This window comes from Urocitellus parryii, chromosome 10 (genome assembly GCF_045843805.1).
Source record: "Urocitellus parryii isolate mUroPar1 chromosome 10, mUroPar1.hap1, whole genome shotgun sequence".
In the NCBI taxonomy this organism is placed as follows: domain Eukaryota; kingdom Metazoa; phylum Chordata; class Mammalia; order Rodentia; family Sciuridae; genus Urocitellus; species Urocitellus parryii.
Genome location: NC_135540.1, coordinates 28,663,410 through 28,676,260, shown reverse-complemented (window position 1 = coordinate 28,676,260; position 12,851 = coordinate 28,663,410). Strand labels below are relative to the sequence as shown.

The 12,851-nt window shown below is 31.7% G+C and overlaps 1 protein-coding gene across 1 annotated transcript in view; it reads right to left on the bottom strand.

The window, feature by feature from the left end:
* The window catches only part of Rbm46 (RNA binding motif protein 46), a 33,386-nt gene extending 20,772 nt beyond the window's left edge, over positions 1 to 12,614 (bottom strand). The window contains exons 1-3 of the mRNA XM_026384738.2: positions 12,464 to 12,614; positions 11,134 to 11,601; positions 9,652 to 10,434 (exon numbers count right to left, since the gene is read on the bottom strand). Of these exons, the coding sequence (XP_026240523.1) occupies positions 9,652 to 10,434; positions 11,134 to 11,601; positions 12,464 to 12,614 (1,402 nt within the window). The remainder of the gene's footprint in view (positions 1 to 9,651; positions 10,435 to 11,133; positions 11,602 to 12,463) is intronic.
* Positions 12,615 to 12,851: the final 237 nt, after the last annotated feature.

The following is a 12,851-nucleotide window of genomic DNA, read 5'->3' as shown; positions in this document are numbered from 1 at the left end:
TTTGTTTTATGTGCCAGCCCTTCAGACATTTGAAACCAGCGATCATGATCCCTCAGTATACTTATCCGTATTTACAGGTTATGAAGCCCCAAACATTTCATGTGTTCACTGCCATACTTCATATTACAGCATTTCCAAGCCTTCCCTAGTTGTCAAGTCTTAATTAAACTGTAGTACCAAAAAGCAAACATCAGAGTCTGAGCAGAACAGAATTATTTGTCCTGGACACTATGTAACTTTCCTATTTTGCCTTGAATTATATTAAATTAAGAATCTTTATAAGAGTAGAATTACTTTTAAATTCTTACTCTTGGTTTGCTGGCTTTCATTCTATGCCGGCTTATTTATATAACAAAAATATACAAACTGAGGAATGTACATAATACAGATGGACAGCTAATTTTTAAAAAATAAAAACATGTATTCACCACCCATGTGTAAAAATAGAAAATTGCCTTAGAAGTTTATTTTGCATTCTTCCTAAATTCTTCCTCTAACCTTTAAAGTAAACACAATTCTAATTTTTCAGATGTTAATCATTCCCTACATTTTTAAAGTTTTATATTTATATACCCATAAACAATATATTGTTAAGTTTTGCTTGGTTTTATTTTCTTAATCATAATTTCCCACTTCCTAAATTCCTTCATTTTAAAAATTTCATTCTTTTGTTTTTACATCTTTATAAAAAGCACTGCAAATGTTTTGTGGAATAAGGCAGAGATTAAAGTGAATCCATTGCCAGTAAAAAGGATACAGAAAAGATAAGAGGGCATATTAATATTCTTAGGTCACACTGCAATGCATCAATATGAGAGATTGTCATCTCTCTTCGGTAAGAAAATGGGCCAAGGGGAAATTGAACATCTTTCTAACCTCTCCTAAAAGTTGTGTTTTACAATAGGGTTTTTAGTATTATGTAAATTTCCTGAATTGAGATACCATACAATTAAAAAGCATCCCAGGTTGCATGAAAAAATATAATAAATAAGCCAGTTATATTTGATTATTTAGTTTCAATGTATTCATGCCTCAGACCTAAGTATATATACTTTCGAGTTGAACTATAGAAATCTTTCTTGTCATAGAAAACGCCTATCATAAAGTTTCAAATTGAACTGAGAATAAAAATCATTACTATTATATAAAAATTCAAATGCAATCTTAAGGCAATGAAATAATTCTAATTCAAATGAAAGCATACTTCACACTGCTAAGCTACTTTCTGAGACCTCAAAAGACTGATGAAGTTGGGTGCCGTGGCACATGCCTGTAATCCCAGCAGCTTGGGATGCTGAAGCAGGAGGATCTTGAGTTCAAAGCCAGCTTCAGTAACAAGTGAGGTGCTAAGCACCTCAGTGAGACTCTGCCTCTAAATAAAGTACAAAATTCGCCTGGGGAATGTGCCTCAGTGGTTGAGTGCCCGAGTTCAATCCCTGGCACACACACTGCCCCACAGAAGACTGAAGAGAAGTCTAGCAATCTCTCTTTCCGAGTCATATTATTTAATGTAGCAGCTCTCTGCTTGTAAATATAAACCATAAGAATAAATAAAACTATGATGACTTAAAAATCAAGAGAAGTGAGCAGCAAACTACCTATATTTTAAGAGAAAAACTTAAAAATCTTAAGTCTATTACAAAAGAAAAAATTAAGAAATAAAGTGGGAAAATTTCATCCTGTCTATAAATCATCCTCAGAAGCCAAATGAGTAGTTTTACATAGAGTAAGTCATTGTATTTTTCTGCTTAGAATATTCTGATTCTTAAGAGAAAAAAAAATTCCAATACTTGGTATCAACACTTACTTCCATACTTGTATACCAAAATTTCATAAAGGAATCCTTCAAGGATTTTTAATTACTCAATGAAACATGTGTAAACACATCATATATAAAGATAAGACTCCTTCAAGTTAATGAATATTTTTCTACTTGAATTATTTGTTTTTACTTCTGGCAAAAGTTATAACCTTATAGTACAGAAATCAATTTTAAATTTGTTTTTTAAAGATTCATTATGACTCACAGTGTAACTTATAAATGTTATGCTCCAAATAATCCAATATTTTTATAAAATTGTAACTACAACTTTGATCACCCCAGAACCAAAAATTAACAGAGCAGCAACAAGAAAAAAAAAAAGGGGGAGAGGTATCCATATATAGCGTACATGTTGCAAATTTATAGACATTTGTTTATCCCAGAGACTGGGCAGTATACAAGCAGACTGGAACATGTATTGCTGAAACAAAGTTAACAAGAAAAAAATTAAGTTAACAGGATTATAGAGTTGTAACAATTCACAAACAAAACAGGATTACAAAAAAAGTTTAAAGAAGAAAAGTAGTATTAACATCTTTATAAAACATAACAAGGGACAATCAAAATGTGCAAAAGAAAAAGTAAAGGTTAGCATAGATCTTTATAAAAGAAGCTGGAGTTTTCTATCTTGGTTTACATTTTTTTATTATCTTATTTATTAAAGTGCCAATCCCTTGAATTAATTATTATACAAGGATTAAGTTTTACTGTTTAAAAGCACAACCAAGAGTAGTTCCAGAGTATACTCACAAAATTATCAGGCAATATAATTACAAAAGACTTATAATCTAATGATTTCAGGCCTGCAAACTGTGTGTGTGTGTGTGTGTGTATGTTTGCTGGGGACTGAGCCCAGGGCCTTGCACATTATCAGGCATGTGCTCTAACCACTGAGATACACCCCCAGGGTCCTCTCCCCACACCGTCCTATGTACTTTTTAAACTAAACTTACAGACAGAATAGCAATATAAATCATTATACTATCAGTGTGGCATAAAGACTACATTTACTGAATCAAAGTAATGCAGAAATAAACTAATTTTTTTTTACCCAAACATTATTTTCTTACTTTTAAAATATGTATATAAAAATCCACATGCAGGTCATTGGTACAGCTCAAATATCACTTGCAGAAAAATAATGGTCCACATATAATTAATATTCTCTACCTAAAAACTATCAATTTAAGGAGCAAGAGAATTCAAGTAATTACTAATATTCTGGTAGCTTAAAACTTCTAATTAGTTGGGGAGACTAATGTTTTTGTTTCCTTTTGTTTTAAAAATCCACAGGGAAGTGTACCATTCTTGGAGGTAACATACCATAAGGTCCTGGATAGAAGATGTGATGCTCTAGGATAGAGAATGAATTACTCTAGGATTGTTGATATGTCAGATATTAACTGGTAAGAGTACATTTGATTTTAAACAAAAAGTCTGGAAGCAACGGACATGGAATAATTTTAAAGTGATTAAAAGCACAAATAACTTTATTGCAGTAAAGTCATCAATGTAGAATATCTGTTTCCATTCACTAGTCCATTCACTAACTTACATTGCTACAGCATAAACTATTATTGTCTATACTAAATACTAAATATGAAGCAGAAATGAAGGCATAACAGGTTGAAGAAGACTGAGTTCAGCTTCTCACACAGATTTTCCTGATTCAAAAACAAAAACAAAAAAAGAAGGTAAGCAACAAAGGAGCTAAAAATCAATATAACATTAAAATTCCTTTTAAAGCCACATTAAAAAATATATTTAGGCGACACCATGTGGCAAAATTATGAACTGCTGCTGATATCTCAGAATGGAACTTATATGCATTTGATAGGAGAGAAAAATTTTAAAACCATTTTTTTAAAATCATGAATTGACACAATGAGATGTTAAATTTATTAATACAACAATAGCTACTGTTAAAGTCATTGTATTAGAACAAGTATTTTAGGAATGTATTAGCCAAAGATTAATAAATTTTAGGGTAAAGAATTAAGTATGATTAAATAAGTATTTATTAATTTTATTTATTATAAAATAAATAAAATCAGAATTTATCACTTTAGCTAGTAAATATAACTATGGAACAAATACTGGTCATATGTTTTAATACCATCATTGTTTTCCTTGATCCTCTGTTAAAAAAATAAAAAACTAGTTTAAAAACTTTGAAGTGATAAACTTATTTCTTAAGAATCTTAAATCTTGTTTTTTGACTAATTCAGAGAATAATAAAAAAGCAAGTATATGTCATCACACAAAACAGTTGGCTGACTAAATTTTTAATATTATATCCAGTTGTTCTGCTATGTAAAAGGCAAAAATAAGCTTTGAATTTTACAATGAAAGGAATGATAAACTGGTGAAGAATTAATTAGAAAAAGTTCTTGATTTTAAATTACTTGAATTCAAATGTATTTTGGCAAACAGAAAATATATTAAAATATCATTTTTGTGATTTTTGAACATGTACTTTAAACAAAACCACCAATTTTTGAGACAAAAGACTGCTTAGAGCTCACCAAATAAAACTGTCACATTTTAGAGGTAAAGGCTCTGAAGTCCACACAAAGACCAATTCATTTGCCAACTTAGGTCACACCTTTTGTTGGTGGCTAAAACTGCAGATTCTTATATTTTTATTTTAGTACTCATTACTCTATTAAGCTGCTTCTCTTATAGAACTAATGCTGTATTATTTATGGTCCATAATATGAGAATTATGAATAATACTAGATGATCATTCAAAAGGTCTTGAGAAAAAAATGTCAAAAGGAATATATATGCACTTTCATGAGGACTGTTCCCTCTTGGGAGGGTCAAAGACACATAGTTGAGTTAATGGAATTTTGATCTCACCATTTGATCATATGAAAACAAATGTGTAAAATTTGTTTTATATAAATCTTAAAAATCTTGGTTTTGACTAATTCAGAAGAAAATAACGAAAAAGCAAGTATATGTCATCATACAAAACCTAACACTTAACTAGGTGATTTTTAAATCAAATTATTTTTATTCTTTGAAGTATCAGTTTGAGACAGCATCATCACAGGTGCAATTAAAACTGGAAAGAATAGCTTTCTACTTATAATTAAAGTAACCATCATTTTATATTTAACTCAAATATCTACTAAAATTACTTATTAAAATTTAAAACTCTGGGAAAAAGTTTCTCTTTATTTCAAAACAATTTATTGCCAAAATTTTAAATCTAATTTTTTTTATTTTTGCACTTCTGCCCATCAATCTGGAAATAATAGTTCATAAGAAAAAAGCACCAATTAGTTTTAAGATGAAAACTTCTCAACATGACTTTCACCTTGCTATTTCATAACTCTTGAAAGTTACAAGTGAAAACAGAAAATAAAAGACTAAATTTAATGATACTGATAGCAAACAATACAAATACATACACTAAATATTTTAATAAATAAATGACTAGAAAAAATAAAGAGTATGCTGATGCTGTTTCAAATCAAATTATAAGCAACATACAAGTCAGACAAAAAAAGCCAGTAAAAATGACACTTATATATAAAGTGGTCCACAGAAATCAGGATAGGTTAATCTTGAAAAACTAAATGCATCAAGGAAACCCCAAGTACATCCAACACAGTAGTACTAAAAACAATACTTGGAAAGTTTTAAACAGAAGGACTAATAAAAGTTCAGTTAACATCCACATCTTTTCAACTTTTTTAATTCTTAAAATCTGACTGAAATTTCCAAAGCAAACACTATATACAACTGCCAGTCACTAACCTACCACAATACTATTTTCTTAAAGAAATTTGCTGGTGTTGTGTGCCTCTCTTTAATTATATTCTCTCAAGATTTACAGCTTGGATCAGGTAGAAAGCTAGCCCCTCCCTCATACTACCAAAATTGCCTATGCATACATTTGTGCTGCCTTCATTAGCCCATGACTTCTTAAGAGAAAAACAAGTTTTATTTATCTTTATCTCTGAAGTGCTTAAGAAAGCACATTTATCTCACAAGAGGTATTCAAAAAAGATGTCTTCTTTAGTTAAACTTCATCATACCATGGCCAGAACAACAGTACACAAATCAGGTATAATTAAATCAAAAGCACAAGCTAGTTTGTGATAGAGAGGTTCTCATCCCTGTTTTTAAAAACTAAAGTTTCACGTGGTCAAGAAAAAACAACCACTACCATCAGTGAGCATTACACAGTAATAAGCAGGAATGCCTTGCCTACACTTATTGTTAATAAATTATTTAATAAGGAAAATTCATATCAACACAAAGAAGACTCCTTCTTCCCTTCCACCAAGTACTCTCCAGGACTTTTCAATTTTTTAACTCCTCAGAACTTTCCTTTATCTCCTTGATTTTGTTTATTCCACTCCTACAAGAGAGTCCTCCAGAGAAAAGCAGTGATAACTACTGAAACGTCCAGATCCAAAACAGAATTAATCTTTAAGAAAAGCAGGATTCTTACTCACATGATCATTCTGACCCACTACTAAAGAGATGCAAAATTAAAAAAAAAAACTTATTTAAAAGTGATACTGAATGATATCTCTATAAACTATACATTTAGGACAGAACTTATCCATCCTAACCCTCAAGTCTACACCTATTAGACTCACTGAAGATCATATTTATTACAGGTTCCTAAAAAATAGCCAGGCAAATACACAATTTCTTATCCTGGTGGACAGGTGATCATCTCCAAATGACATAAAGGAAGGTTATTCTCTGATATTATGAAAATGGAGACAGTTTATAATTTTGAAGCAAAAAAATATACTTTCAGCTTTACTTCTATTTAAGGGTATTTGGCTTAAAATAGAACTCATTTGGAAGGAACCTGTGAGAGAGAAAGAGAGAAAGTGGGGGAGGGGAGGGGGGGACAGGAGGAGGGAGTAGGGAGAGAGGTTGGGAAGAGAGACAGAGATTAATTCTAAAAGTTTATATGCTTTAAAACAAGAACTTTTTGGATTCGGGTAAGATCACTAAATGGTCACCAGAATTAAACTCCCATATTTCTAATATTCATTTAGTTGCTTGTTAGTTCTCAAAAGGTATATCTGTTTTTCATAACATTAATGATGATCATTTAAGTACATAAAGTCTAATTTTCTTTTCCTCTTTTAGTTTTCAAACTCAAAATATGAGGATGGTAATTCCAAAATTATGTGGATTAGGAGGTATTAGAAATACCTTCAAAATGAGCTGAAATAAAAAGGTAAACGATTATTTGTATTACATACAATAGTAAAACTAATTAAAGTAAGATCAGATAACAATACCTGAAAAAAGAATGAAACTGAAAGGATTCACAGAAGAATATCCAGACAAAAATTTTAAAAAATTATCACATTCAAAGAAAATATCTTAAAATAGCAGTTAAAAATGAAATAAAAAAAATTAGTTTCTATTTTTTAAATGGAGCCAAAAGATGATTTAACACACAAGGAATTCTATTTGAGAGAATCCAAGAGCCAATAACAACTTTGTAAGACTTCAGAAAAATTCAATCCTTGAAACATTTAGCAGAATATAAATACACTACCCCTTCCCCTCCAAAAACATACTACTACCATTAATTTATTTCAACCCTGAACTACCCAATGAAACTCTACAGGAGGTGCATCTAAAATAGGATCAACACTTTAAATGTTGTAATCAGAGGCTCCAATATTTTTAAAAGAAAAAAAGTGAACTAAAACATTGCTCAAGCAATATTCAGTCTATTCCTAATCCACTATGTGGTAACATGTAACCTCCTGGCTGTCCATAGCTCCTGACCCTGCTTCAATGACCTCTGAAGGCCTGATATTTGCTTTTTTTTTTTTTTAAGGATCGAAGTTTCTTGGATCTCTGGCTTTTCTGCTTCCCTAAATTCTTTCTTTCCTACTCTTCATTTGCCTAAATGTAATAGCTCCTATCTCTACCTGAGCAAACTTCAGTTATATTTATTATTCAAGTGTAATATGGATTTTTCTATTACTGTCTCTAGTCAAGGCCTAGGTCTTAGGTATTGTGCTCAAATAGGCCCTAGGATTTAATCTAATTTTTTAAATATTTTTATATCTGGATCTTGCTTAAATTTATTAGTTCTTCACCCTGATAATAAATACACTGAGTAAATACATAAAATAAAATCATTCAACTTTTTATTAACAGCAGCTTTGATACAAGGTTGATAAAAAGGAAACCGCATGTAACCCTCTAAGTATTTAATTTCTTAAAGCTAATTTTATCATTAATTAACCAAAATCAAGTTACACATATCTGTAAGAGTTTTCTTAGGAACTCCAGGTCAATAACAGTTAACTAAGGCCCTAGGACTCAAGTTAAAAGTATCCTAATAAGAAAGTTAAAGTTGATGAAAAACCTCCAAATCTAATCTTCTTTATGGGATAAACATATGGGCAAACCATGTCTACGTAAAAACCTGCCGCGTTCCAAGAATCTTAGACATTTAAGTAAATTTGTAAGGGAATGAATAGGGACAAAAATTTTAAAATGTGTCAGCATTACCATGGTAGATCAGACACAAGGGAAATCCTTGCTCAGCAGCTAATTACCTATACCCAACTCCAAAAAAAATTTTAACCCATTTTTGTCTAAGAATTTGAATTTGAATGATTTGCTATTATAAATTTAGATGATCTTTGTTTAAAGAAAAAGAAAGTTTCTATTTTGTGTAAACAGAGTAATATCTAAGAATTTATCTTCTGTGACTATTAAATTCCTAACATTTCCAAACTATTAATGAAGGACACTACTGAAAAGTTTCTTTGAAGGAGTCTCCTATATTTAGCCCTAAAGTTTTGATGAGATATCCAAACCAAACTCTCCTGAAAATATTCAAAACAGAAGTATGGGTAAGTTTCACAATGTATTAAATTTACTCTCCATTATGATAATATTTTTCTTCTTGATTCCTTCTCTTGAGTAAATTTGAGAATACTAATTTTATATAGATAAAAGCTTCATTAGTATGGTTCTGAAACCATATAAGCTAAAAGTTTGACAATTATAATCTAGAAAAAACTGTAATCCTCAGTAGTAGATCTTTCTCTCTTATTGCTGACCAAGAAACCACTACTCTTCTAGTAAATGTCATTCTGGACGGAGAGGAATCACCAATTGAATTCCATAGATGCATTAAAAAATTACACAAATGAAAGAAGTAGGACACCACCAGAGTGACATGTCTTCCTTTACAAATGTCAAATATTTAGTTAGAATATCTTTATATTAGCACCATAGCCTTATTAATTATCCCTCAAACACTGTAAACTTACTTTATAAATGTACAAATTATTAAGAGAGGATGGTAATAAACACCTCTTAATGATGCTTTTTTTTTCCTTTCATGAGTAATAATGACAAATTTCCAGATTGGTGAGCATAAGGCTGGCTCAATACATAACCCACATGAAATGTCTCTCAAAGAACTCCCTACTCCTGTATCTCAAAAAGATCACTGTGTAGACTTTACCAAAGATGTAGAGGCAGAATTATAAGTTGGTTTACATCATAAATTCTGTAACAAACAAATTTTTATCAAATTAGGATTTGTCATTATAAAAATAATAAAGTAAATGAAACAGGGTCTAAATCAAAACCAAATTTTCTTCTAAGCAAGAAATGCTTAAAAAGCTATATGTAGGAATATTATATAGGAGACAACTTTCAACAGTTTATCATGAATTCATAAAACAGATAAAATTAATATTAAATGCTCTGCACTAATGTTAAGAATTCAAAATAAACACATTTATAAACAGTCTTTCATTATATTCATAACTTCATATTCAACATTATTTAAATATTTTTAAACTTACCCAAATGAAGTAATGTAAACTGGGCTGCCAGTTCCTTCGCATCTTCTAACGTAGTACAGAGTTTGTCTGGCATGAAGTAACTCTGGGATCCATTTGCAATAGCAGGAATAACTATTTTATATACCAAGAGTACTTTCCCATCCTGACTGGTTGTTGAATATAAATAATATTCTGGTGGTGCCCAATTATTCTTGTTGCAGTAATAATCCAAATGCATTACTGCAGAATTAAAATGATTGGATTTTAAAGAATACATACTAATTGGAGTAAGCTTTGTTCCAGGAAAAAAAGGGTAAGTGCATCTCTCAATTTCAGGGGGGCTTGGACTATGCTGACCATTAAGACGAGCAGGAAGAGTTGGTGGCTTGCCTAGAGTTTTTGGGTGGCTCTCTTCTTTGTTAGCATACACAATCAGGTTTTCAGAATTGGGGCTAATCTGACCATTAAGATGCTGTCGCCAAGTGTTTTCTTTATTTACTGGTTTTGCCAGTGTTACCTCAATACTTGCTCCATCAATGCATTTTCCATTCATAACAGACATAGCAGCCACTGCATCTTCTCGATTGAAAAAGTGAACAAAAGCATAGTCTCTAAGTTTCTTTACTCGTTCAACTGCACCAGGCTTGAATTTATTGAATTCTGCTTTAATAGTTTCCTCTGTAGTTGATATCATTAAATTTCTTACATAGAGAACTTTAACTCTCTGCATGGTTTCCTCATCAACTTCTTTCTCTGGATCAGCCCAATCTACCTGTATGGTGTGGCCCCATAGTTGGAATGTTCCTGTATAAAAGAATTATATTAATTTGAAGACAATCAGAACAAAAAACAAAAGTTTAAAATATTAAGTAAAACTATTTCTTCAAAGAAGCAGAAACTCAAGCACATATCATTATATTTGGTTAAGCCTTCATTTCCTACTCACATAAAAACTTTTTATTAAAGCAAACATAATCAGAATTTAACAGAATCCCCTCTGTATCCGATACGGGGAACTGAACACAGGGATGCTTTAGCACTTAGCTATATCCCCGGACCTTTTTCAATTTTGAGACAGGGTCTTGCTAAGTTGACCAAGAAGGCCTCAAACTTGGGATCCTAATACCTCAGCCTCTCAAGTAGCTTGGATTACAGGCAAGCACCTGACAATGAAATTTATTTAAGTAAATATGACAAATATTCTTTAAAGCTAGGTCTCCATTAGAAGAATTAATTCTCTTTGGATTTTTATTAATAATTAACACCTCAACTAAAGTATACAATTCAGTAATTGATAATTATCATAAACATGATAAATTTTTATAGGAATATTTTCTTGTCTTTTAGAATCGTTTATTTTACTTCCCTTACTCAAACAATTCTTTATTCCTGTTAAGCGGCATTACATATTTTGTTAATAATGATCTATGATGTACTGTTATTTTTCCATGTTTGTAATAATAAAGTTAATATGGAAAAATAACCTTTAAAAGATCAGTTTACCTGGAATTAGTTTTCTCCTAGCCATAGCAGCAGCTCTGTGAGATTCATATTCAACAAATGCAAAACCACGATTTTTGGTCTTATCAGTTGCACTTGGATAGACAATGACATCTACAACTCCTTCAGTAACTTTCTTCATTTCATCCAAAATTTCTTCTTTCTTCTTTTCCTTAGGAATAGCTCCAATAAATAATCTGCAATTATCCAAGCTCACACACACACCAATAAACTTCCCTGGTCTAATCTCATAATTATTAAGAATTCTGATGGCTAACTGGGCTTCTTCTTTTGTAGTGTACATCACAAAAGCATAACCTCGATTTTCACCACTAAATTCCATCATAAGTCGAAATTCATATATCTTTCCAGCTCTTTCAAATACAGGAACTAACTCATCTTCATACATATCACGAGGTATTTTTCCTACAAAAACTTCACAGCCTCTTGGTGGAGGTGGACCTTCCCAACCTGAAAGACCAAAAAAAAAAAAAAAAAAAAATCTAAAAACATTTATTCATTACTGAATCATTTATTCATTCAACAAACTTGCTGTGAGCCTCTGATGTGCCAAGCACTATTCTAGGTGTTGGAGATACAATGGCTGATATTCAAAAGACAAGAAAGACAATAAGTGAATGGTAAGTGTTATGAAGGAAAAAGCAAGCCATGAAAGGGATGATGCATTCAATAGTGACATGGTAAAGCTCTGAGCTTGTGATGTTTAAGTACAAATAAGGGAATGAGCCATGAGGAATCTCTCAGAGAAGAGCATTCGGGAAGAAGAAAAAAACAAGAGTTTTAGATGTTAGAGCAAAATAGCATAAAGGTCTAAATGGCTACAGCATGCTTGAGGGTCAAGCAAAGTATTTAGTGATACAGTCACTGAGGTCATTGGAAGCAAGAACTTTAGATATAATAAAGCTAACTGGAGGGCTCTGAACAAAGTAGCTGCACTGCCACTGATAGGAAAATAAAATACTATATCTGTTTGAATCTGATTTTCTTCTATAAATAGCAATTTTCTACTCATTGCTTTCAAATTCTCTCCCAAACAACTTCCCCTTTAATACCAAAAGTACACTTTTTCACATTGTACCAATCCAGACTTCTTTCTCAACTACTTCTCAAACCAAGAGCAGAGCTGGGGGAAAAGGGAGGTGGGAGGTGGGGGAGTAAGACGAGCACAGCATATATCCCTTCCCCTTAAAATGACTGGTGAGGTCTTAAAGCAGTTACAAGGAGAGAGCTACTATTTGGGGTACTTGCAGAAACATACACATCATCTAAATGACTAAAGATCTAATTTAAAAGAATATAAACAAATCCCCACCTGGAGGTGGACCACCAAATTTCCTTTGCCCATTTTCTTGAACCATGTTGTAACCAGTCTTTTCCATCAAAGCAAGTAATGCCGCTTCATTCTGAGTGCCAGTTCGAACTTTACCACATCCATTTGTTCCATCTATATTTTCTTCATTCATGGCTGTAATACCTAAAATGAAGTTCAATTTAAAAATGCTTAAATTTATGTCATAGAACCCATAATCTATGAAGCATTCCTTTGTACAAGAAACCAAGGACAGTTGTGGCTGCCATGTTGGGTGATTACTCTTTGCTGTTTGTTCCCTTTAGTTCTGCATCAAGAGTTCTTCCCTACAATAGAAACTGGAAACTTCTTTTATTACTGTTTAATTAAGCAGTATCTTTAGAAAGCCTGA